Below are 27,012 nucleotides of genomic sequence, written 5' to 3'. Positions count from 1 at the left end.
TATAGAAAAAATATGCATGGACCTATGGGCATTAACGAACTAGTCGATTATTTTAGACAGTGTTCATTTTGAGAAACTACTTAATATCTTAGTTATTTTCCAGCTCAGGTAGTCCTGTGGGTTTGGTGACAGCCCCAGGTCTACCTGTTGCTGACAGCTTCAATTCAGGCTGTTTATACCTGTGTGTACCCTGTCCTGGCACGAACTCACCCGCAGAGCTGAGGGGCGTTGAGCAACGCCAGGTAACGCAGCTCCGTTTCCAGGTTCGTGCCTGTTTTTGAAGCCTTGACTTAATCGCGCCCCAAGACACAAGACCTGGCCCTCAGCCTGGATGCTTTCCAGCCACCCTGTTTACAGGCATGTTTTTTCCCAGCAGTGCCCCAGGTACTCAGTATGGTGCAGTTTGCCCTAGCAAACTCGTGACATAGAGGCAGGCTTCCCCTGCAACTGGCAGCACTGCCTCCTGGGAGATGGCACCCCGCAGCAGCTCCCCTCTGCCCAGCCGTCCACCTGGGGCACCGCTGCTAGAGCCAAGCCCACCTGGCCAGCCACCCCTCTGCGCCCAGCGCTGCTGCTTCACCTCTCCCGTCTGGGCCCTGGTGCATCCCCAGGCAGGGCTGGGGCAGGATTTTAGGAGCAGCGTGGGATGGGGACTGTTGTTCCCATTAGGCACCCTCATTTGATGGGAAGAGGTTTCTGGTGTGGCCATAAGCCGTGCCCGGGTACCTGCGCACCAGGACAGAGGACATGCCTGGCTGATGGGTTGATGAGGTAGGGCCAGTTGGTGGGAGGAGGGCAGCGGTTTTTGGGCAGCATCCCTGTTTGCGTAGCCTGTCCCGCTCTTCCTCAGGCCGCAGGGGAGATCTCCTTTGGTGAGGGACAAAACTCTCACTGCTCTGGCCCAGAGGCACAACGAGGAGGCCAGCGTGAGACCGTGGCGACGTTTGCTCCAAGCCTCATCAGTGGCTGCCAGCAGCGTACCTGATGCAGCATGTGCAGTGAAGCAACTTGCTGTTTGGACTCCCTGGAGCACAAGTTTTGTGGAAATGCTCTGAATTGAGCTGACCCTGAAGACAAGAGCAATCACTTAAAGAAAGTTTTCACTGTGAAATCAGCTGTGAAAAAGAGCCCGCGCTTGTTACACTGTGCTTTCAAAGGACAGGGTGTTCCTAGCTTAAGATTTTCTGCCAAGGACCAAGCATTTCTCTAGCTCTTTCCAAAAAGAAATCTGGTAAAGAGAAAATGCCTGTTCTGGATGAACCACTTGCTGAGCAGCTTTACCAGGCTGTTCACATGGATGGTATTAGTTAAATAGCAGCTTGAGACACGCCAGGCCCTTGGGGCCTGCAAGGCAGTGCCTTCCCCTGGCACTGATGTCTATCTGCCAGGCTGCAGGTCTGCTCTCAGCCTAGATGAGGTGCAAAGAGGAAACCACAGGGCCAGGGAGGCCAAGGGAAGAGGGACTGACCAAGCCGAGGAGGAGACTTCAGTACTTGAGGAAGCCAACTCTGTGGCATGATAAAGCAAGAGGCTCTTTTAAGTAGGTTAACAGGGCTGGCTCTCCAGACCTAGATGGAGTCAGAAGTTAGTTTAGTCTCCAGCATAACCAGACAAGACTGGATACGCACTGGGTGCCTCTCCCAAGAGTGACACTGCCACCCCCATGGTCTCTGCTCAGGCTAGTAGCCAAGGGCCATGACAAGCCTCTGCAGTCGGAGGGACGGGCAGGGGTCACCAGGACCACTTGGGACAGCTGCAAAGCAAAAGCTCCTTGAGGTGCTTTCTGCCCTCTCTATGTTAGGAAACAATTTCTCTGCGCTTCTCAGGGTTTGCAGGAGGAAACCTGGAGGCAAGGGTATGAGGCTTTTGTTTTAAGAGCCCTGGAACCAGAAGGGTTATAATGCTCCATGATACCTGGGCACCTCCCTGTAAAATGCTGAGGCTGGTGGATTTATTCTCGGCATTTTATGATCTGGGACACGCCACGGGAGCCTCCATGCAACTGTTCTGCTGGCATGTGAACCTGCAATGACTCAGGAAAAAAAGCACTCGGGGCAGTCTTGATAAGAGGCAGAAGTTAATTATAAAATAAACATGAGAAAAAAGCAAATCCCCAGATCTTAGAAGATGGAGCCTATAAGCATTCCTCATCCTGGCTTTTTGAAGCAGTCACTAGCTTTACCTCTCATGCCTCAGTTTGCACATCTGTAAAAGGGGAATCCTGAAACCAACTTTCACTTGCACAGTTCAAAATTTGCCCATCTGAGAGGCTGAGATTGTTATGACTGCCCTTCACATGAGCACTGAGAGAGGGATCCTCAAGGGAGAGGGAAGCTGAGCTGGAGCTGAAGCCCTATTCCCTGGGAAACATATCATGTACCTTCTTGGAGAGCATTTTTCAGGAATATTTTAGCTTAACATACGTTTCTTATCTGCACAGTAGTCTTCTACCTAGCACTATTTGTGAGCTTAATAATGGGGTATGCTGGGGCCAAAATAGGATGAGTTATGGCACAATATCCCAGGAAACTTTGTTCATTTTAAGAAATTAAGCTGTTTTTCTTTCCTTTCCTTCTGTGTCTATTTATTTACAATTGCCTAGCAAATATGTCTTCTGTAGAAGTTTTTGTCAGGAGCAGTGAGCAATAAAGAAAAACTCGCACTGAACCCTTTAGAGAACCTAAAGTCTTTGAGGACTAGGAGAACAGGTCCAAAATCCAATGACAAATTTTTAGCGTCTGTCTCCTTGTTCTTTTTTCCCTTCATTATTCACCCATAATTTGGAGGTTAAATTTCTGCATGCATTTTCCCCATGGGAAATTCCATTGCTTCATTTTCTAATGTTAGCTGCTGTCATTGCCACTGAGGTGTGACCGTATCTTATTCACCCCAGAAGTAGCATCAGAGGCATATAGCTGTACATCATCAATTTTTCTTGAAGTTTTTGCCAGTCACCAGTTGGAATTACTTAGAACAGCCTACAGTGTCTTTCCTCTTGAGGCACAGGCCTATTTTAACGCAGTCAAAACAACAATCAGTTCTGAAGTATATCGATATTCATCTCCTTTGGCCATGCACTTCTTGGCATATCCCAATTTAATATTGTCTGATCCAGCTGTGTCAGAGTCATCAACATAAAAGTTCTCTTCCCCTTTTGTCTTTTCATTATGGTATATAACATGAACACTTCAATCGTTTGCTGGCATAGTTGAGGGCTTTATTCTCAACCTACTCTGTAAATGCCAGTTTCCACTTCTGACAGCCTCAGATGCATGAGGTAGACATCAGCTACCTCCAACCAGTCCGATTCGGGGCATTCTTTTGAGTTGTTTTCCTGTAAGACAGCTGGTCAGGGTCTGCCTCAGTCAGCCTTGGGAAAGGTCACCAAAGCAGAGCTTCTGTAGAGTTTTCTTATTCATCAGTCTCAGAGCATGTCTCAGGTAAATCCACCTTTCGCTGCGGTTTGCACAGAGGTGAGTAGTCAGGGCAGGCCCAAGAGCTTGGCATGTTACCTTTCCCCAGTCATCCCTGTCAGCATTAGAGCTGCTAGGAGCTGTACAAGTCCACTTGAATTACAGTGCCCTTACTGAATTTTCCAGCATGTACTGAGTCCTGAGCTTGTTCCAGACAAACCTGGGGAAGGGGAGAAAGTGGAAGTCACCTATTAGCTCTCCACCTCCCCGAATGCAAGTGTCTGCATTGGGAAGGAAGAGGCTCTAATTTCTGTTTGCAACACTTATTCCTTGCTCTTCCTAGAAGGACTGAAGCCTGCCTCTGTTTCCAGGAAAGGTGCCTGGGCCATCAGGTACAGACTGCTTTGGGAGGCCTTCACATGCCCTGGCTCACACTGCAGGGAAAAATTGAAGAGTCCAAGCCACAGGAAAGAAAGCAAGCAGACATGAGCATGCATCTGTAGCCCATGCATTAGGGTACTCACTTGTGTGCTTTCACATCCCATCACAGGCCTAGGCTGTCTCAGGCCCAGGCAAGCTCCCTCACCATCACACTGCAGAGCTACGCTCCCTGGTCACGTGTTCTGCTTTTCTTCTTTACAACAGGAGTGAGTTAGGATCCACTCCCACCTCCCAAAGGTAACTGATCTGACGGTTGCTGGTGGTACTTCCTTAGCGAGCATTAGCAAATCCTGACAGACACCAGCTGGGCTGGATGTACCAGCTGTGTCCTGTCCTTAATGGGCATCACAACATGCCCATAACGTGAGGGGCTCATACCTCCCTACTTAGAGGCTTCACCCCTGCCAAAGTCTTGTGGAGTCTGGTCCTCAGCCACTTCTCACAGGCAGCCCCGACCACTTAGCATGCCCTGACAGAAACCTGTAACGTCACGTGAGAACAGCACCAAGGCTGTTATGACGCTACAGAAGCTGTGCTGTGATAGCAGGTACTACAGAAAAGCCTGAGACATAAAGACCTTGCTGTATGTATTTTTTTACTCTAAATTATTTGCTGGTTCCATAGCCTTTCATATACTAGTTCTTGTTTTCCTCATAGTCTTTTTAGTATGTATCCTCATTAGCCAAGCAGATGACAAATTAGCTCTGCTCCATTATGCGTGTCTCTGTCACAACAAGACCATCAAAATATTTCAGTCACCACAACTATGCCTCCCCAAATGACGTAAATCAGAAGGAGTTAGTGCCAAAATTGCATGGTAAGTAAGAGTTAAACATAATAAAAGCAGGTGTTGCAATCAAATGAAACTTCCGAATAAAATAGGGCAGTAAAGCCCTACTTCTTCCCCATTGATCTCACAGCTACGTGTTTAACAATATTCATCTCTCACTGCCTTTTTAATCTTTAGCTGTTGCTACGTAGTTGGGATGTTTCTCCATGGCTTTGAAGCCAGTGCTAGTGAATGTATAAATTCTACCAAAGTAGAATAAGTGCATTTCACTCCCATTTTGTACAACAGAACCACCAAAGAAGAAAGGTAGGCAAGACCAGAAGGAGCACACTCAGAGTGGTCCCCCGGGCCAGGGGTACTGGTCCTTGGTACTTCAAAAGCCCCTTGGTACTTCAAAACAAAAGCATAGCAAATAGGTTAATAAGCTATGGAAGCTGCCATTATGTATTTGGGAAAGATGCAGCAGAATAGAAAATATGTATGAGGGATACATTCCAAAAGGGAATAATTTGCACAAGCCAGTTTTTTTTCCTTTCCAGGTTGTTAACTTTTGCTGCAATTTTCACATTGTCGCAGTGTTCATACTAGAACCTTCTGGTCTGAAGCAGGTTTTGATCTGCTGCTGCTCCTAGCAGGTGACTTTTTCCTTTCTGGTCTACTTTGTCTGACCTTGCAATGTCTGTACCTGCAAATTGAATTAGGCTAACTTATTCCTGATTTCCACCAGAGTGAGCACAGGGCCACTGGGGCAGAACAAAGCAGCCAGTGTGCCAGCGAATCTGGCCTCTTCATTAGCGATTGGCAGGCAAAACATGTCCTACTAATCCCCGCACCGATTAGGCCTGCATGGATAATTTACAGTAGCACTGCTAACATTTGCATGTTTTGCATTCAATGTTCAAAAAAGAGATATGGACTAAAACGTCATGCCTTATCTTCTGGGGGACTTGGAAGCCAGTTACAGCAAGCCGAAGCAAACGAGCGAGACAGGGTGCCGTGGATATTAAAAGAAAAGCCTGATGGCTAGAAGAACAAAATCTCTGGCAATCAAGTCGTGTAGGGGTTCGGTTCTGCAAGGAAAGAGCCGTTCCCAGGCTGCTCTCGTTCTCCACCGCATGAAACATCCTAACTCAACAGCAAAGTGGGCTCTTAGGAGGCCCAGGGAGCTCAGTACCTGTCTGGGTTTTCAGCTTCCGCAGCCCCTCCCCAGCCTGGCTCCATGTGTGAAGTAGAGTGAATCCCACCCACTGTTGGGCAAACAAAACTGGATCAGCCAGCAAGCAGCAAGGCAGTTTTGGGGCTGAGGTGATAAGCAAGACTGGCAGTTGGAGGATTTTTGGTAATGCCATCAGGAGTAGGTTTGGTCAGTCTTTGATCACAATTTCTCTTTTAACACCAAGGGTAGAACTTCTCTTACCAGACGTAGCCTGGAGGTGTCCATGTCTGTGTTCCTTGCCTTAGGCTCCTTTTAGAGCTGAGGGAGAGAAAGAGCTTCTTCCTGGGTTCGATTCATCCCAAGGTAGGCATCAAAAGTGGCTCAGGGAGATGCATCTCTATACACATTGAGCATACATATAGCTCCGATGTAAAAAGTTACTTGTACATAGTTGAAGTTCAGTAAGAAGAAATTACCCACTACTGTTCTGTTTCACAAGGACTTTGCTCTTTGCTGTTACTTCAGAGCTCTTCCTGGTTGTTACAACCACAAGTGCACACATTTGTCTCTTAGGTAACTGACAGAATATGTGTGGGGCTTCCTCTAGCTGAATGTCTTGGAGGTGCATGAAGAAACATACACCTTATAAGTAAATCAGATTACTTTCCCTTAATGGTGCCATTGTTCAAGATAGGTTAGGGGCTCTCCCTCTTGCAGAGGACTCTAGCTGTATATAGCCCAGGAGCTCTTTGAGAGCTTCACATGAGTCTTAGGGATGAAGGCCAGAAGTCAGTGCTCTGGGGCGAGGGTGAGAGGGCTCCTGAGGAGGACCTTGGCTTGCAGGTGTTGTGCACCTGCGGCGACAGCCCAGCTCTGCTCCACTTGCTGGAAAGGCAGCTCCAGTGTCAGGCTGCTAGGCACAGGCCTCAGCTGTGGTCATCTTGGCCAATGTCATGGCCATCAGCTGGGCTGCTGGCCCTCAAGGACGCCTTGCAGGGCAGAGCAGGGAGAGGAGACATCTCCCCACTTTGCCACCTGCCTGTCAGGGCTGCTCACGGCCTGACGCCGCCTGCGATGCACTAGCAGCACCAGGTTCCCGACGGGGCAAGGGCCAGTGCCCAGTGCAGCCCGCACACATCCAGGCAGCCCCATCACCAGCAGAGGGTCCCGCAGCGTCCTGCCAGGCAGGAGGATGAGCAAGGCTCTGCCCTTTCAAATCTCAGGGAGTGACCCAAGGAGGCTTTAGGAGGCTTTGGATCCTCATACAAGGGTCCACAGCTCCCGAGTTAGTGATGCTGAATGCTTGCAGACTGCCCTCTAGGTAGGGAACCTGTGGATGTTTTTTCACCTTTCTTAAAAATATGTATTTTCGTTGCCAGGTGCGATTGTTAAAATATTTATATACAGGCTCTTTTGGTGTGCTCAAGCATGCCTGGATAACCATGGGACACAAGCTCTGTTTTTGAACAGATATTTGCCAGACAGTATCCATAAAACATCGGGATACTCAATGGTTATAATGTACCCACGTGAAATACCAGACAGCAGGAGCAGCTGTGTCCAAAACATGCTTTCAAAATATTTAAAGTTGAAGGTCGGTTATTCTGGAGTGATTTCATCCCCTTATTGTTCTGGGATACTGTGTAGGTAATATCACAGTCCGGTCTTGCTTCCCATAACTGTTTATCTATTGTGAATGAATACATTGACAGCTCTCTTCGTCGAACACTGCCTGGTATGGCTTCACAAGCTGTGTTATGACTCCAAGAGAAAATGAGTTTCTCTGATAAGCTATTAGCAAACCTGCGGAGACAATTAATTGTGAGGGAGCTGTTCTATAGTCATCCTTGCACACCAAAATTATCACCTTTCTCTTAATTCTCCTCAGACTTCGTTTGAGACTCTAGGTCCGAGAAAGCCGTTTAACCCACGTGCTAGCTGCTCAAAGAGTGGGTGATTTGGAAGAGCACCCTTTTCAGACCAGGGAGCTCTCCGTGCACCTAAGTGCATGCCTGTGAGCACCCCCTGTAGCACCCTGGTGCTTTCAGACAGAAGATCCCTTAAACTCAGTGCTCGATGGGGAAAGAGGTGTTGTAGAGGCTTCCCTTTGCAGCTGGAGCCAGCCTACAAGAAGCAATTCAGAATTAAGCAAATATGAAAGAACAACTAAAGAAAACTGTATTGGGTCAACTCATGAGGAGAGACTCACAGAGGAGGCAATGCCAGGGCTCAACAGCCCTTTGGGGCACTGTGCTGGGTGCAGATGGGACATGGGGTGAGTGCCAGGCTATCCTGCCAGGCTATCCTGCCATGCAGATCCAGTGTTATATGTTAGAAAAGAACCATTAAGAGACCTGGAGCGTATTAAAAGCACATATTTCTAATCACGTTCAAGCCACATTGTCTTGTTAAAGCAAGTTGCAAAATGCAAGCGTCTTAGCAAAAAAGCACCTGTTGTACAAAATAGGAAATGGATTCACGGTGACAGAGAAGAGCATCTCCTGAAGTATTGATGGTACACCATTTTCTGAATTTTGACCTGATTTCTGACCTCTGGCCATATTTGCTGATAAATGAGTCAGAGATTTTAGATGCTCTTAAAATAAATAGGTAGATAGTTTTAGAAAAAGGGGGAATGGGGAGAGAAGTGCCCAGTTACAGTGCCCAGGAACAAGAGAGCAAGGTGGGCTCTGAGGGGGAGATGAGAGCTTCAGTTTCATTAACGCATGGTTTGATGTTCATCGTAATTAACTTTACAAAGAATGGTTTCAGAGACTTTGCTAGACAGGAGCTCTCTGGGTGGACTTGAAGAGGAAGCAGAGAAGATAGGAATAAAAGAAAATAGGCAACAGGGGAAGAATTGACAGTGAAGAGCAAAGGGAGGAGCAACATTCAACAGGGAAGGAGACTGAAGGTGGACAGCTAAGAAGGGAGGGCAGGAAAGGAGGGTGCCAAAGCCACCAGCATAGGAGGAAAACAGTCAGCACGGCACAAATTGACATTGCAGCTTGAGTGCAGCTGGCAGCGGCCGTGCTGCCTCGCTGCCCCCAGGACGACGGGTGGCAGGGGTGCAGGTGAGCTGCGTGAGTCACTCGGTTTGGAAGGCCCCAACCTACCTCCCGGCTCTGGATGAGGCTCACATTTAGGGGCTGTCATTCCTCTGAGAGCCATTCGATGCTTAATTCGTCATTGCTCAATGTTACTTGCCTGGGCTGTTCACCCTGGAGCCGTATCAGTGTGATGTGCTGGGCTACGTATGACATAGTGATATCCGATTCTGCGCATGGGGAACAGATTTTGGCAGGAATAACGTTTTTTCCCTAGAAGAATGAATTCTGTTTTAGTCCTTTTATTTGAGTAAGGCTGTCCTGTCCCTCCCATACATCTAACTTAGTGTAATTTCATTTAAACTGTGCTTGTGCTTTTTGTCTTCAAGGCATTAGGCTGGCTGCCTGTGACACAGCAGCAGTCGAGCCCTCATCAGCATCCGGGTTCAAGCCCTTAGTTGACGTTCTGACAAGTCACAGACTCGGGATTTCATTTCTAAATGTCTCTCCGCCTTCACTTCAACTCCCTCATGTCTCCTATGGCAAGTGACCGGTGCAGCCGGTGCTTTTCAGGGCTGAATGCAGGCCTCCGTTTCAAGTGAATACAATGTTTGGGAAAGGGGCTCTCTGGAGAGTGAGTCCGCAGCACATATTCAGCCCAGGTGGCATCTGTTGGTGCTGTGAGCATCCCCACAGCTGCCCGCTTGCACTTGTAAACTCAGGCCTTGGTTCTGCGAAGAGCCAGGGACTCTGATGAAAATGTCCATTTGCAACGGCCAAAGCCCAGAGTCATCAAATCCAGAGATGGGCAAGTTCTGCGCAGCCATAAGTCAGGCTGACCAAATACCAAAAAATAAAAGTAATGCACTTCCTCTACCCTGCAGCCTTATACCTGCTGCAGCAGAAGGGGTGTAAGCAGATGGCTCATAAAGGGGGCTCTTCGATTACGACGACTACCTGCCTTTCTCCCCCTCCAGACACAGCTGAATTCCCATAAAGGGAAGTAACCCTAAAGGTGTGTGCAGTCTGGTTATCTGGAGGGAAATAGGTTTGTAGGCAAAGCCCTGTGACCTATACAGAGATGTACTCGGCTGAATAAAACTGAGTAACCCCAAATTTCACATATCCACAAGAACACATACTAGACTAGTTTTACTTCTATAGAAATACATGGAATTAGTGGTGGGGAAAACCTGAAAAGGTTCGGAATATAGATGGGTTTCTTTAGGTGATCACCTGATACAGCCCCCTCCTCTGAGAAAATGGACCAAAATCAAACTTTCATCAGACTCCAAATAATGAGACTCACATGAGCAGCCTCAGGAAGGAAACAGAGCTTGAAATTCAAGGCAGCAGTGAAAGCCTGTTTGGCATTCATTGTCAGAGCGAAATTTAATTTTGTTCGTATTTTATCAAAGCACCTCCTTAAAGTACTTTAAGGCCTCAGGGGTTTTGCAGGTTTGAAAACAAGCCAACAGCACAGACAACTGCCCCATTATTTGAACACTTAGCTAGGCTACACCTTTCCCATCGCAGACCACTGCATTTCTTTTTTGCATTTTTGAATTTCTGTGCATACAGTGCAGCTCCCTGATGCCAGTTTTGCTGCACAGCAGAAGCCAGTGGAACGCAGACTTTGCCTTGCACCACCTGCAGCAGAGGTGGCCCCTGCAGCTGCATCCCTGACCCTTTTCGCCATACGCTGCCTCCCCAGAGCTGCGGCAGCTCTCGGGCTTGGTGACACCTCACCTTGTGTCCTCTCTTCCCCACCAGCATCTCCAGCTCTCGGCGCTCTCGCGCTGTTGCTCACTCCTCAGCTCCTTCAGCCGGCCTTCTCCCAACCTCGTTCCTGCTGTCAGACTAAAGTAGGTGCCCTCAGGCTCACTTCCCTGTGCCCCCTCCTTCAACTCCCTTCTCCTTGTTGGACTTGCCAAAAATAAACCATTGACATTTTGCTTTCCTGCACCACAGTGGCACCTGCTCCTGCTGCCTCCTGCTTCAGGACTCACAGTGTCCCTTGCTCTCATCCTCGCTCCCCCGAGACCCAGGCGTAGCTGTGGGCTCCCTTCATCACTGCAGCTCCAGCTGACTTAGCCACGTCCCCAAAAGCTGCTCCGTGGTGCCCCACGGCAGAGGGGCAAACACACTCTCATGGCCCCAGCCCCCCAACGCCATCCTCCCTGCTAGCCTCTGCTCTGTGCCATGCACTCAGCCCGCAGCGGCCTCATCCTGCTACTGCTACTGCCAGGGCTCCTTTAGCCACATCCCGCCCCTCTGGTGGAAAATCCCAGGGCCAAACTGGGCTCCGATGAGACTCCTCCAAACCCTGCAATGGGCGCCCTCGCCCTGGCAGGGCAGCAGCACGACCCCTGGCTGGGGCAGGTGCAGTGGGGACGCCTGGGCTTTGCTGCCAGCACTGACACTGGCTCGGCGCTGGACCCCTCTGCATCCCGGTTTCCACAGGTGTGAGGTGAGAAGAGCGACACCAGGCTGTCTGAGATGTCCAGCTGTAACGGTGCTCACGACAAGGGTGAAATTTAACCTCTCGGCCTCACCTCTTGCTGTCCTTTCATGTTTGCAACTCCCCGCATCTTCGTGTTCTGTGCAGGTGTTGGCTGTTGCAGCAGATGCTGAAACTTGGGTTTTTTTTTCCTCCTCTGTAAGGTGTGCTCCCTCTCTTCGCAAATGGAGAAGAAGAGGAGCAAGGAAGAAAGAAAACCCATATATTTGCTCCAAACTGTGCCTGGCTTGTGTAATAATGCTGCCTTTCTCTCCTTGTTTTAGGGAGTGCTGCCGATTTTTTGGAGACAATGGCTTGACTTTGAAGGTGTTTTTTACCAAGGCAGCACCCTTCGGTGTTCTTTGGACACTGACAAACTACCTTTACTTACATGCAATAAAGAAAATAAACACTACGGATGTCTCCGTGTTGTTCTGCTGCAACAAAGCTTTTGTGTTCTTGCTTTCATGGATCGTTCTGAGGGACAGGTTCATGGGAGTGAGGGTAAGTGACTCCTTATCTCTGTCTCCCTTCCTCCTCCTCTCCCTTCTGCCTTTCCTTTTACCCCTTTCCTCCTGCTGGTTCAGTTGAGCACCAACCCCTGCAGGTGGCTGAGCCAGTGCAGAAATCCTTAGCGAGGACGAACTCGTCCTTTCCCAGAGCTGGGCCGGGAGCGTGTAGCCGCCTCTGAACCTCCCGTCTCCTGCAGCCTGGTGTCTTGGTGCATTTGCTCTCAGAAAAGAGGTAACTTGCTCCAGAGCGTAACACGAAGAATAATTGGTAACTTCATTTTGCTATGAACATTTATCAGTCTTTACTTGATCTCTTTTGAGTGAAAATTCCCAGGCCTGTGTCGTTAGACCTAATTGTTTCTAATTGTGCGTTCCTGCAAGTCCATACTGTGTGCAGGGCAATCCTGTTCCTACCCGTGAATATATTGGGTCCTGTCCTCTCCTGCCTGTGTGCAACAGCAGCCTTTGTGGGGTGGCACATCCTCGCTGGTCTCAGGCTGAAGCTAAGAGAAACTCAGGAGGGGAGAATTGGGCTTCTTTTACCTTTTGAAATATGTGTGAAATATGTGTGTATGTGTCGATGGTGGCGGATCACTATCACGTATGTGTGCAGGGATCTAGGTTTTTGGCTGGCCAGCAGTCGCGCGGTAGCCAAACTTGCTCAGGGCAGGACTGGCTGCCGACACGGGGGCAGGTGCCAGGGCTCAGCCCGCTCTTTCTGGGTGGGTTTCCCCGCAGATGCAGGGGCAGCCCAGCAGTTTCTTTATGCCCTTCGTCCTAAATCCAATCCTAAACACCAATCCATAGTGGAAACTAGGCATCTAGCGCTTAGCTTGCCTCCTCAAAAACACCCTCCGGGGGCTAGGAGAGGTGGGGTTATCTCACCCAGGCCAAGGTAAAAATTTATTTCAGGTTTCCCACTTCTTGCATTGAGTGCAATGAGCAGCAGGCTGCACGCAGGGAGGTGATGGGAGGTATCCAGCACTGCATTTTAGGGGAAATGAGACCTCTGTGAGGAGGCCGCTCCTGCGGCGCGGGGGCTGCAGGCAGCCCGTCTCTCAGCGGGTGAGGCAGAAAACCCCCCGGCCCTGGGTGCCGGCCGGCCGCACTGGGTCGTGTGCCAGCCAGCCCCGCACATCCAGCGCCACAGGGCAGCAGAGCTGCCGCAAGCACCGGCAGCTGCTCCCTGCCGAACGCGCTGGCATTTTGCAGGCCCTCGACATACGGTGCCCTCTGGCAATGGAGCAAGGACGGTGGGCAACTGGCCTTCACGGTGGTGACCCGCCAGGCCAGCGCAAAGGTGTTTATACCAGGGCGGAGAGTAATTACAATAAGAAGAGACCAGTGAGTCGTTCCTGCCTAACAGTATCAGCAGACAAGTATTAGTATTGATATTAACAATAATTACGATAGTAATACCTTTTTTCTACGCCCATTTGAGGAGCCCTCTGCTCACTAACCTGAGCCATGTTTCTAGTGCTCAGAAGAGGTTTTTCTACCTCACTGCTTGGAGGTTGCCACAAGCATTTCTCTCTGGCAGGAGAGCTTGGACAGTCGTGCAGTTATTGCAGCCAAGAAGCTGCACAGGGGATCATAGCAAACTGTGCCGGCCAAATGCCCATCCTCTCCAGCTGGCGTCTGCGCTTGCCCTTTAAACTTCCCAGGTAGCTGCACTTTGAAAACAAATAGACTGTGTTTTTGAGTACATCGGCAAGGGTATGCTGACGTAATCCTGGGGGCAGAGAAGCGTCACTCTTATTCTAGCCATGTTAATAGAGGTAGACAAAGGAAAGGTTTTTTGTGTTTTTTTCATGGCGCTGTCAGTAAATGCCTTGTTGGGCTGGTCAGATCCCGGGAGAGGAGATGTGCAACTGCATGACTTCGGCTTTCTTGCATTTGCAGGTTGCCCCTTAAATCGTTGCGCTGTGGGTCTGTACGGGCTATTTCTCACCTCTGGATACAACTGGTTTGGGGTGAAAGAAGCCAATATGTATACGGATACACATACAGACACATATGTGCAAGACCAAGGACAATTTTGTGAATGGCTTGTGCTCTTCTGGGGCAAAAGGCCATGTGTAAATAGAGGGGGTGGTTCCCAGGGACTCGCCAGGAGGTCTGTATTGCCACTCCAAAACACGTTGTGTTTTCCCGATCTATGGCAAAGCGCGAGTAAGGGGGTGCTTGTCTCTAGGGATTGGCAGGGGCTTTTGTGAGGCAGGGACGGCAGCGCTGGTCCTGTCACCCACCTCAGCGTGGCCCCGGGGAGAGCTGGGGATGCTCCTCTCTGTGAAGGGACATCTGCGGGGAGTTTCTTCTCTTCTTGGCTGGCGAGACAGGATTTCTGCCCTCCTCCCTCCCTTTCCGTACAGCTCACGTGAAAAGCGGCTCAGCCTGCAGCGCAGCGACCAGCCTGGGGCCTCGGCCGCGCTGTGCTCAGGGGCTCCCCTAGGGCCCAGGGGAAGGTCTCAGGTCTCCGCTCAGCAACAGAAAATAGAGGCAACAGGTTTTGCACCTGTTTAAGCAGACACCGTGGAAGACGTTTTCCTTTGGGTAGGAACATACAGAGAGGCAAGAACTTTTTGACACATGCTAATACGATTGCTTGTGATCTGCCGTGACCTGCCGATTGCATGGGTCAGGGAGAGGCCAGATGAGCAAGGCCAGCACCGCAGAGGTGGTTAAGCACCTGCAGGTGTCCTATTTGGCCTATCCTGTCTGGAAGTGCAACAACTACCAGCTCTACAGGCACGTAAGTCTCAATGTGGGCTACAGGATCCCAGCTTCACTGCTTAGGCACTTGTAAATCCCTACATCTCCTGTAACAAAGCTACGCTTCTACCCCTTTCTGATCACCTTGCCCAGAGTGATTGTCCAGGTAGGGCATGAGGCGTCCTCTTCCTTTCACACACGACAAACATGTAATGAAGCTGTGCGTGCCTGAAGCGTTCCTTCTGTAAGCCCCATCCCCTGAGGTCCCGAGGCAATTGCAAGTAAGGGCAGCCCGGTAGCTGTGGTATGCCATGATGCAGGCAGAGCTTAACGGCTGCTAATGATACGTTTGATAGACAGGCTGAGAGGCTCCCAGAGAAAACCTATGTGACCCTCCTGACACGTTAACAGGCTGGCTGAGAGGCTCGTCCAAGACCCATCTGATAGTCATGATATGCTTGATAAAAGAAGCAAGAACTTCTGCCAGAGGAAAATTGGTTTTCGACTGGATTTATCTGCGTTGATCTTTGACTCTAGTGTTTCCCTTCATGGTACAGTAAATAAATAAAATAGTTCAGCGTTCAAGAAAATCATCAGTTGCTAGCATCCCCTGCATGCATAATATGTAGACAAGCACACCTACCAGTAGGACTTTGAAAAAAATACCTTAATGTCAAATCATAATGTCTTCCTTTCCAACCAGACAGAGATCCTGTCTCCAGGGAGGTATTCTGAAGTCAGCCAGCCCCTGAAGTTAAAGCAAAACTTGATACTTGTTATTCTTGAATTCCTTACTGCACTCTTTTCCACCGAGTTTCCACTGCAGCAGCTCACTTTTTGTTGATGTGCCATGGAGGCACCAGCTGGTTTGCCACAGCCCAACGTGTGGCCTGGCTCTCCTGTGAAGGGTGGACAGATCACACCAGGTCTTGGATGGAGGTTGTCCAGGCTCAAACAGGTGCTGCAGGAAATGCTGCAGCCATCACTCTTTTTTCAGTTGCCTGGTCTTTAGCACAGGGGACAGAGGTTATTAAAGGGCTGAAGATGTCACCTTTAGATAAGCCCTAGGCATGCACCTTAGGACGCTGTGAAGAGCAACACTGAGCCAGAACAAAGGTCCATCTGCCCCAGGAACCGGTCTCCAACAGTGGATACCTAGAAAAATGTGTCTGAACAGGAAAAACCGATAATGATATTTCTTCCGGAGACTCCCCAGCCTCCAGCAATTTGTAGCTCAAGGACTTTTAGAGACAGAAATGATGTTCATGCGGTTAATAGTCCTTGATGGATTTTTTTTCTTCTGTGAGTTTATCCTTGTAAACTTTTCACATCCACAGTATCCCACAGCAACATTTCCATGGCTGAATTACACCTTGGGTGAAGACAAATCTCCTTTGGTTTATCCTGCACCTGCCACATGCTAGTTTCATTTGATGACGGTCTGGATATCTCTTCAATTCTGCCTGTTTGAAATAGCCCCGCTTTGCTTAGAGGAATGCACTAGGTTTTTTTTCTCTCTTTGCCTTAAGAAAATAAGCCTGTCAGGGACTGCAGGGCCTACTTGCACAGATACCGTGCTTTCCATTAGAAATGGAAACAGCACTGCAGCTGTTTGTGGAGAGATCCTACACAGACAGGGATGCAAGCCAAAATGCCTTATCTGAACCTCCCAAAATTCGGCAATGTGCACATCTAGTCTTTGCAGTTTGGAGTTGGCTCAGCTCTAATCAGGTCATAGATCCTTTGAGTACCCTTTGGGGTGCAAACTGCTGGGCAGATTCAGCATCTTCCAAACGTGCTGCCCACGGGCTTCATCCTGTGAGGGGCTGAGGAAGGTGGGGGAAATCCTGCCCCTCCGTAACCCTCGGCTATGCATATTCAGCATCTTGCACAGCAGTTTCTAGACTGAAAGCCCTTCTTACTGAGATATTAATTATTACAAGTAGTATTTTCCAGGGAGTATATTTTTCTGATGATTTTGCCTTTTTTCAACTCTTATGCTTCTATGCCATCCTACAGAAAGACCTTTGGGAAGTACATCTTCTTCCTTTGGCAAAAATGGGGCATTTTTCCCCTAAGAGGGATTGCGGGTATTGGTATGAGCATGCAGGAGCTGCCTGCTTGATGATTTTCTGTCAAAGCTTTCACAGGTGCATTTTTGGACCTCCGGTTTCAAAATTTGACTGTACAGCTATACACTCCGGCATCCCTCTGCCTTCTGCCACATCCTGATGCCAGATCACCCAGGACTTCAGCTCTCCTGCTCTGTGCTGCAGCCTGTTACATGCTCTAGCACTGATTTGGGAGTGATGAAAAGACCCAGTAGCCCCACGTCTCCAGAAGGCCTGTAACCTGATTTCAGAGCTCACCTACCTTAGCCTGGTCCAGCTGGCTGTGCGGGTCCGATCACCCCAGGGTGCTTCCCTGTCCCCTTTTCGCTGCAGGACACACTGACAGCGAATGCGTTCAGGCAGCCACATGTTCCCCGGACCCTGTCCTGACTCAGCTAGGGGAATGAGCTGCTGCTGATGGGACGAGGATGTGCTGGGGACCTGCCGCTGTTAAAAGGGATCTCTCCGCAGCAGCTTTTTCATCGGCAGTAGCAGTGCTTGGGACATGGTCTTTCCTACTTTGACTTCACAGCAGCCGCAGGATCTCTGGCACTGGAGCTGGGTCGTTAGAAGAGACTCTTGGATGTGCAGGCAACAGCAGCCTGTGGATGGGACTCTAACTCCAGGAGAGAGTACAGCTGGCTGGCACTGAACTAGCTATGGGCCAGAATAAACTCATTTGTTCCAGTCGTCTTAGAAACATCGCTGAGACTGCATGGCCAAAGAGGCTGTGGTCTAGGCAGGGTGTCCCTGCATGGCTGCAGAGCCACAGCAAGGACGGGGCTGCTGAAAGGTCTTTTCACCCAAAAGTACCACCCAGAGGGGCTTGAGGCGTCTGGCAGGACAGTCCCAGGAAAGCCAGGGGTCTCTTGCTAACTGGAAAATCCCAGAGGTGGCTTGCCCCTGTCCTTCACAAATGATACCAGTCCTTGGAGAAACCGCCTCGGATGTTGCTGTAGGTCGGGCTGGCTGACTGAGCCTCCCTCTTCTCTCCGAAATGACACCTCTGCCCGTACTTCTCACCCTGGCTCTGTGCTTGCACTTTAACCACACTGTTTAGAAAGCACTACCAAAATGTTGGGGAAGCAAAGTTAGCAAGCCTCTAGGCGGGGGATGAGCCTGTTACCCCGTCCTTCTCCTTCTAGGTCTTAAACTGGCCAAGCTTTTCTTCCAAAAACAGAGCCACGTGACTGCATATACCCTGATCTTGCCTCTCCCCTCCTCTCTGTCCTTGCCCCCGTGCTCACCACCATGCACCTCACCAGGCTGCTGCCTGCCCCTTGCTCCCAGCCAGTGCTGACTCTGCATTCACAAGCTGGGATCTGCAACTGCATCTCCATGTCCAGTGAGCACAGCAGCCACCAAAAAGCAGCTGGCCCAGTGCCCCTCAGGCACCCAAGTCCACAGAGGCTCAGGTGTGCCCAGGCCTCTCAGTCCTACCCATGTTCATTGCAGGGACACACAGGAACACCTTGCACACAGGGAACTTCACCTGGTAGAGATAGTGTGGTTGGTCTGGGCCAAGGCTGCAGGTGGCAATGACCCAAAGCTCTAAACTCTTGCGCCTGCTAAACCTCCCCCGGTCCCTGTACTGCTTCTTCCTCATTTAAAATGGCTGATGGGCTGAACTGACAAGTAGTTACATGAGTTTTATTTCCCTATTTATTTCAACAAGCCTTTTCCCACCAAAACCTTCTCAGGATTCAGAGCCATTCCTGCAAGCCCCAGGGAATTCGCATTCATGTGCGAATGTCGCACACACACTGCAGGGCCCAGCTGAGACGGACACTCAGTGGCGGAGATGAAATCCCCTCTTGAGAGCAATCAGAGAGACGAGACACTGAGGACAAGCTGCCGCGTGCCGCCACGCACTGCCCCCGTGCAGCCTCTCTATCGCCGGTGCCCCGATGCAGCCCCACAGCTCGCTGGGGAAGCGGCAGGGGGAGGCCAGCATCAACTCTGCAGCGACAGGCCTGGGGTTGCTGCTGTTTTCCTGGTATAGTAGGGCAGGAGCAGATGATGCAGAAGTATCGCCCTCCCATGAAAAGGCACTCTCGTTTTCCCGTGGCGGGGTTGTTCAGTAACACTTGCTTTCTGTTTGTCTCCACCCAGATCGTGGCTGCTATATTTGCTATTGCAGGGATAGTTATGATGACGTACGCAGACGGGTTTCACAGCCACTCCGTTATTGGGATAGCCCTGGTGGTGGGCTCTGCCTCAATGTCTGCTCTCTACAAGGTAAATATACCTGGGTCTCCTCACCCAGAAAGATGCCAGTCACCCCCTGTCACTGATTTCAGTTGCTCCCCCATCTCACTTCCTGCAGTTCAGTGCCATATGCCCTTCTTTGAGGACCTCTGCCATAAACACAGTGTCTCTCAATGGCTCAGGTAGTCACTTACTTCAGTGTCTGCCCTCACTCCAGATAGAAATGCCTACTCGGTGGGGACAGTCTTCCCCAATGCCTACAGGAGGCGTTACAGACATCCCACGTTTCTTGAAAAAGGAGGCTGCTGGATTTAATCACACACTCTGGAAGCGCCCTGCAAGAGATTTAGCAAAATCATAGCTTCTTTTTCAAGTCACTGCATTACCACCCTTGGCCAGTCCTCATTCAGCAGCATACATAGCCTATGCTGGGTTTAAATGGAAATCATGGAAATAATCACATGTTTAAAATTCAAATCACATGCTTTTGTGCTTGCCTCTGTGCTGCTCATGGCATTCAGAGCCATAGTCCACGCAGAGAAATAAGCGCTTTTAGGGTGCAGTTCATCCACCCTCACTCAGATGTACACTGGGAAGAGGTGCCCATGGCTCCATCTGGTCTGATGAACTGCAAGGCAAACAGACCAGCTAAGTGCTGCAGCGCTAACCCAGGCAGTCCAGGGAGACTCACCAGTCTGAGAAGCAGCCAGCTCCGTCCCTCAGCGCTGCGCTGTACTGCTTTCTGCTCGCTTTCTCAGATAGCCTTACACAAGGGAACTCATGGAGTTTCGTATTGCGCTTCCCTCTAAACCAGCATTTCCTTCCAAGGCCTGGCAGAGGCTTGGCCCTCTGGATCTGAGTAAACACTACCAGAAGGCAAAGAAAATCCTTAGTCAAAGCTAGAGCTTGGCTCTGCCCCATCTCCCGTGGCACCACAGCTCCCTGTGGGGACGGGAGTCTTGGGGTTGGTCCACCATCTGCAGGCAGCGTCCTGGCATGGAGAGGTGACAGCAGCAGTGCCAGCAAGGTGTTATCCTGCCACGCATCCCGCGCTTGAGGACACATGGAGCTGGGCAGCTGAAACGAAAGCCACACTGCTGTGGTTGTACCAGCCTTGCTTGCTGCAGTTTAACTCAATTTCTCTAAGTTCAATACAACCACATGCTAAAAGGGCAGGCAGGCGTGAGTGTCTGGTGACCTACACTGCATGCAGCAGCACCAGCTCCTCATCCAGCCCACCCTGCACACCTCCTCCAGACACGGACAGGTCAGACCGTCTCTGCCAGCTGCCTCCGTGCCTGTAGCCAGGGCCACTGCAATGTCCTGAGGTGGCAAATGAGGAATAACTGGCCGGAAGGACCTTTTGTGCTATTATGCAGCTGCACCGGCCAGTTACGGCTATGTAGCTGGTTCTGCTTCCCTCCTTCTGAAGCATCACTGTGCTGGGCCAGGCGGATACAATTTGCCAAACAAAAAAAAAGGGAGCCGGTGGCAGCCTTGCTAGACTTGCTTGAGGTGATGTAGTTAGGCATAAGGGAGAGACAGCAGACCCTGCCTATGCAAAACAGGAACACGGGCGTTGCCATCCCAGAACAAACCAGTAAATCACAGTCCATCGCCTGTCTCCATGTGCAGCACTTCAGGGAAGGCCGTGCCTGGAGCACATGGGATCTACCAGATCCTTGCAGGTCTGTGGTGGAAAATTCGTGCAGATCCCAGCACAAGCTGAGGAACGAGGCAGCAGGGGCACCCCAGATAGGCCACTCACATCCTTTATTTCCTCTCTTTCTCTCTTCTCCTATTCCTTACTAGCAAACCAAAGCTTTTAAATCACGCTTTGCAGTCCCATTAATCACTCCATCACTGGGCTCTGGACCATCCAGTTGCTGCAGTATCGGCCTTTTGATGACAAGCCAGCCCCAGCCCTGCTGCTCTCGCTGAGGGCAAGATGTCAGGCCCTGGTAAGGCTCAGGCCAGGCTGGCTCTCGCGAGAGGGTGCAGGCGGCTCAGCAACTCAGTAAAGTACTCTGAAATATTACTGTTATCACAGCCTGCTTCTTCAAGGTAGCGGGGCACGTCCTTCTTCCAAAAAAAAATGGGCATGCTACAAGTTAATATAAAACTTGGAGGCTTTAAGCCTCATTAACTTCCTAAAAAATACATTGTGAATGGTCGTTGGTCCGAGAGCCTTTAAGCTGGCAGCCCTGCAGAGCACCTGAGGGAAGGCAGGTCCCACCTCTCAGTATAGCTTGGGGAAGTGTTTCTCCATCCAGTGTCCGGGAGGAAGAGGAGATTCACCTCACTGAAAAAATCCTCCCAATTAAAGGGGATTGACTGACAGGCAAGTCAAAGCAAAGGGAATAGGGGTGAAGGGAAATCCCCTCGGAGCAGCCTGTCATCCCTGGCAGAGGTGGCCCTGCCAACCCGCTCACCCAAGCCACAGAGCCTGCAGACTTATTGGGAGATGCTGGGTCCTGGTGACAACCCGCTGAGCCTCCTTCACGCAGGGTTTGCTTGGCAGCCGCCCCCGTCTGCACACTGGGGAGCGCCCAGAGTGAGAAGTCCCTGGCACACGAGCCACTGGGCAGAGCTTTGCTAAAAGCAGTCGCAAGTGTCCAGCCAACGCCATTACGGATGTGCAGCCCGACACCGCTCCACGTGCAGTCCCTCTGCCCTGAGCAGGGCGCTGGGCGCCGTGGGCAGCACGATGCCAGCCCCCCGACAGGAGCGGTACCTGGTGACAGCAGGAACAAGAGAGCTGAACAAGCCCGTGTGTTCTTCTCTTGCAGGTTTTATTCAAACTTCTTCTGGGCAGCGCTAAGTTTGGAGAAGCCGCCTTATTTCTGTCTGTGTTAGCTGTCTTCAATGTCCTCTTCATTACCTGTATTCCTGTCATCCTTTATTTTACCAAAGTGGAATACTGGAGCTCTTTCGATGTCATTCCTTGGGGAAACCTTTGCGGATTTTCAATTCTCTTATTGAGTAAGTACATGCTGGATGTTTGTAACGCTCAAGGGTGAGAGAGCATGCCAGAAACCACCCATTGGGGGAAGCTGCACACCTCCGACATGGGAACTGTTTTCTCTTTTTCTTAACCTAAGTTTTAGCTTGAGAAATCATGCAGAGGGCCCATTCTTACATGGAAAACTAGGTCTCGGTTCAGCTATTGTCACCAACCAAAGTACTGTGGCCTTCATTAGATCACGCTGTGAGACTAAACTGCAAAGCTTGTTTTAACTCCTGCCCATGAAGCGTCACAGGGACAAATATTCTTGCCTGTGCTCTCATGGGAAGGAGCCCTTCTGGGAGGGGTATCATCAGTATTCCCCAGGTAGCCTTGGCCAGCCTCCAGCACCTCTGGGGACTTCAGTAATAGCAAATAGCTCCTAAAGCGTAGGAATCTTTAAAAAATTCAGCATTGCGTAGCACTGATGGGAATTTGGTAGGTGGCACTTCTCACTTTGGCTACTGCTGCTTTACCACCAAAGGACCTCAGCTTGGGTGGGATGCTAAATCCAAGCTCTGATGATTCATAATCATCAGAAATGGGGTGCTCTTCCTCACTAAACCAGGTGTATTGACTGTGGTGCCACAGTTGGTCCCTAAACTTTATAATGGCATCACATCTTCTAAACTGTTCCTTTCATTTCATCTGGAAATAGTGCATTTCCATCCCTGTCCAGAATCACAGTGCAGCGCCTTTTACCGTAAGCATTGTTTAGTCCACTAAACAATGTAGTGGACTACATGGAAGTTTTCTGTAAGGAAATAGTGCAGAACGTGGCAAGGGATCACTGGGGTGCGTGATACAGGTATAGGTATTATAAGAAAACAATCAGAGCCCCAACTGCTGGCATGTTCTGTACTGGAGAGGCCCTTGTGACTTTGCTAGAGATAAATACCATAAACCAAGGGTGAATTTGATCCAAAGCAATGCCTAATTTGTCATAGGACGCTCCGTGAACTATGTACGGTACTACAATGAGAAGCTATTTACCAAGTTGTGGGAGGAAGAGGGTTAGAGTTACAGTATGTTCCACCCACAGCTGCAGACAGCTTTTTTCATACGAAGTATCCAGAGAGAAGCGCAAGCTTGGCTGAAATCTCCTAGATGAAAAGTTATTTAGTCCTTCAGCAGGAAAAGGGGTGCGGTATAGAAACTGGGAAATTAGTCCAGGGATCAAGCTGTATCATTAAGCATTACACTAAGAGACAGAAAGTATCCAAACCTCACCCTGGTCCTGCCGCTGGATCCCAGCGGGCTATACAGTCCCCTGGAAATAGTAACGTCTCAGACAGAAAAACACGCAGCAGACAAACATCTGTATACAGGTAACTTCCAGGAATACTAGCAGGAGTTAATGTGCAGCCTATCTGGACAATGTACAGGGGAAGTAATACAGCATTTTTCGAGTGACAGTCTCACGTGGGAGTGAGAATCTAATAATAAAAGGTGGCTCTCTTTCTTTCTTCAGCATTCAATATTCTATTAAATTTTGGAATTGCTATTACGTACCCCACCTTGATATCTCTTGGAATTGTACTGAGTGTCCCAGTAAATGCAGGTAAGAATTTCTGACTTTCGCATCTTAATGAGTACACAAAATCTGTGGCCTTTCAAATATTCAATAGGTATAAAAGCAAATAACTTTATTAAACATGTTTTGCATCTTCTCTTTGAAAACTTATGAAGATGACACTGATTAAAAATGTATACTTTACGGGTTAAATTTGTATTGTATAGTAAAGCGTGAGGATTCATAATTTCCATAATTTCTTTTAAAGTTACTGACTATCTGAAGAAGCTAGCATACTGAAAAATAAACTAGATTTGAAGTCACTCATCTCTGGTTTGGGACAAAAGCTCACAGAGGAAGCAGAAACCAATTGTCAGTGATTTCCTTAGGGCAGGCTTAATACTAAATTCAAAGCACTGAGATTGCTTACATTTTAGAGCTGCAAATGTGTATTAGTAATTCTCCTTGCCCTGGGTAAGTAATATAGCAGGTGCTTAACAATGCCAGGATTATCGAGAAAACAGGACAAGTCAATTTTGCACACTGCCTGATACATTTCTCTGATGGTTTTCTGAACCCCAGTGAGAACCAAGAGACTACGGGACTAAGAGGGCCTGGCAGGGGAGGGCACATCTGCATCATCTCCTGATGCCTTCCCCAGACACTGGCAGGCGGCGCTAAAGCCTCCCAGCTGTGCAAAGGCACCCTGCCGCTGGCTTCCCTGGCCCTCACACAGGATCCCTCGGCCAAGGAGGCCCTTGGCACTGCTGGCACCCCGCATGGAGCTCCCCGTGCACCCAGGCTACGTTTGGAGGCAGAAGCGGGTCAGCTGGCTCCCTCCCAGGGAGGTACAGCAGAGCAGGGGATTCGCAAATGCTGCCAGCAGGGAGGATGGTCTCCTGAGGCTCTGTGGGTAGTTGTGGGAGTGAGAAAAAAACCCTTCCAGAGTGGAGACCTCACTTACCTCTCCCAAAGCAAAGATGCCGAAATCCAGCACGCTCAACTTAGTGCCTTGGTGCAGGCAGATACCTATCATTTTGAACTAGCTCTCATTCCTCCAGAGGCACATGGGGGACCTTGACAAATGTTAGCAATCACGTGGAGAGTCATAGCACTGCAATTAGGGAGAGGTCTCTGAATATCTTTGCATAAAATTAATAATGACCACAAAGGCAATGCAGTGTCCTTTCACTCAACTGTAATGCTAATGGCAATTAAATCATCAGGGATGAACGGGCCTGACTTTGGTACCCTACGCCAGAGTGCTTGCAAGGGGAGAAGAGAAAGCTGTATGAAAGAGCTGCTGTGCCAGGGAAGCGAAATGCCCCCTTCTCTGCATACCTGGACATCAGCAGGAGTCCCTGTGCTTCTTGGTGAACAAGGGAGAAGATGCTACTATAGGCAACAAATGCAGCTGCAGGGAACATCCCCTTTTGTCCCCTGTGCCCACAGGCAAATTCTGTCTGCTTTGAACTGGGCTGTATTCTGCTCTGGGCTAAACCAGGAGTAAAAGTAGTCTCCCTACCCCATCTCCTCCATGGCCATGTTCTCCTGGGCACAATACCCAGCACTGCAGCCCAGCCTTCACAGTTGGGGAGGGTCACGGGAGGGAAGGGGATACTGCCCTAATACTTTGTCCCACATAATAACACCAGTTCAATGTCCCATACAGTTGTTGATCACTACACGAGTGAAATTGTCTTCAACAGTGTCCGAGTAATCGCCATCATCATTATTGGCCTGGGCTTCCTCCTGTTGCTCTTGCCAGAAGAATGGGATGTCTGGGTGATAAAGATCCTCACTCGTCTCAAAGTCCGGAAGAAGGAAGAAATCCCAGAAGGGAATGGAGACATTGCATCAGGATTGCCTAACAAAAGCCGGAGAACTCGCCCCTCCATGTCATCCTTTGCTCATTAAATGCTCTTTTTACCAAAACTCTGTGGTTAACCTTATATATGATGATGCAAAGGTCTTTTCTTGGGAAGAAGCACACCTGTCCAACATGGTGTACATACTTGTACAGTTTTGATATGATCACCATCTAAGGCTTCAAGTCTTGGCATGTCCAGTTTGCTTGTACTTTTTTCACATCAGACCTTTCACTTAAGTAGTACACTGAAAAAAACTGCAAACCAAGAACCTCTCCTCTCTTTTTAAATGAATGTAATATATAGTCAAAATATATTTGCATAGGTTATTTTAAAGATTGATTTTCATGAGAAGCAGGGCAGACATTTTGAACATTAGGTACTGAATGATGCATTGCACACTGTGATTTAAAAGAAACAAATGCTATGCTACATCACACGTTTATTTTTGACCAGAGCTGTACTCTGAAAGTTTTCAAGGAATCAAGAGAGAATCTTTTCGGGAACAGGAAGGTGGGGGGAAGAGCAGAGGGAAGGAAATTTAGAAATCACTCTGTGTAGATGAGCACATTTTACACTAGATCCAGATGAAAATTCAAGTGCTAAACTGCTTGCACTAAAGTGCTAGAGGGGGAGCAATCTAGAGCCCAAATCTCCTTATACTGCACATGACTGTAGTCCATGTTTAAAATCATGCAAGAGAAACCCAGTGCCTTCTACAGAACTCTTGTCTTTATCCGTGTAGGACCAGGTCCCACCACAAGACACTCGCAATGCAGGGCTTAGGCTTGCAGCCCTGGGGGACCCCAAATTCCCATGGCATCAGGATGTGCCCCCCCCATACGCACTGTGGCTTCTGTGGGAACGCAGGGTCCAGGGGCTGCAAGTTTGCGCCCAGGAGACCTGATTCTCTTCTCACTTGCACAGGCTTTACCCCTGTGTGCAGTTGCACTTGACTGATTAACATTAGTGTGAGAAAGGGGGAATCTTGGTCATATGTGGAAAAATCTGACTGAAAATGAGCAACAGAGCTGACAAGAACATGGTTGCTACTGTACAGTCTGAGAACGCGGACTAAGGGGGTGAGTCGCCAGTTGCTTTTACTCCATAATTGTGAGTGTTAAGAGTTAAAAATGTAAGATATTTACATCAAATGTAACACTTTTTATGAAACTTGTAAGCACCAGGATGTTTACTTATGCGATTTTGGTTCGCCATTAAATTTCTATCTGTGATAGATCACACGCTATGTAAAAAGGGAAAAAAGGTTATAGTTTACTATTTTTGAAGTTTACATTGTTGCATACAAAATTAAAGTGTTCTTTTGAACCGCTGCCATAACCCAAGGGTCCCTGCTGCCACTGAGGCCATCTTTGTCTCAGGCAGGAGTGGCATCCACTTCAAAACATTTGAGCAAATCAACTTCAGATTCCATTATCTGTTTGGCAAAGCTAAATAATAAAAGATTTTAAACTCAGTCTTGGTCAATGCCATCTGCTTCCCTCCCTGCCCTGACTGCACCTTTGTTTCAGTGTCACTGTGGGTGGTATTTAGCCAAAGCCATAAGAAGAGAGAGATAAGACCATCAAGCTTTCAGCCAGGTTTCGCAAACCAAGCTACGGAGAAGGAGGCTTTCCCTCCTTTCAGAGTCCCACTGACTTCAGACACAAAACTAGACCTCGTCCATGACCACGGTCTGGGCAAGAACAGGCCAGCCCTTCCTGTGCTTGCCTTCCG

At 49.3% G+C, this 27,012-nt stretch overlaps 1 protein-coding gene across 3 annotated transcripts in view; it reads left to right on the top strand.

Annotated features, from left to right (window-relative positions):
• The window catches only part of SLC35F3 (solute carrier family 35 member F3), a 197,149-nt gene extending 170,397 nt beyond the window's left edge, over nucleotides 1–26,752 (top strand). For 2 of the 3 annotated variants that reach the window (XM_068939001.1, XM_068939003.1), the window contains 5 exons: nucleotides 11,632–11,851; nucleotides 18,795–18,920; nucleotides 21,680–21,872; nucleotides 23,366–23,455; nucleotides 25,080–26,752. In XM_068939001.1, coding sequence (XP_068795102.1) covers nucleotides 11,632–11,851; nucleotides 18,795–18,920; nucleotides 21,680–21,872; nucleotides 23,366–23,455; nucleotides 25,080–25,324 — 874 coding nt within the window. In that variant the 3' untranslated portion in view covers nucleotides 25,325–26,752. The remainder of the gene's footprint in view (nucleotides 1–11,631; nucleotides 11,852–18,794; nucleotides 18,921–21,679; nucleotides 21,873–23,365; nucleotides 23,456–25,079) is intronic. The other variant, XM_068939000.1, reaches the window with a different exon arrangement.
• Nucleotides 26,753–27,012: the final 260 nt, after the last annotated feature.

The sequence above is a fragment of the Struthio camelus genome, chromosome 3 (assembly GCF_040807025.1).
Source record: "Struthio camelus isolate bStrCam1 chromosome 3, bStrCam1.hap1, whole genome shotgun sequence".
Taxonomy (NCBI): Eukaryota; Metazoa; Chordata; class Aves; order Struthioniformes; family Struthionidae; genus Struthio; species Struthio camelus.
The sequence above is the reverse complement of the archived record's forward strand: the minus strand, read 5'-3'. Positions and strand labels throughout refer to the sequence as shown.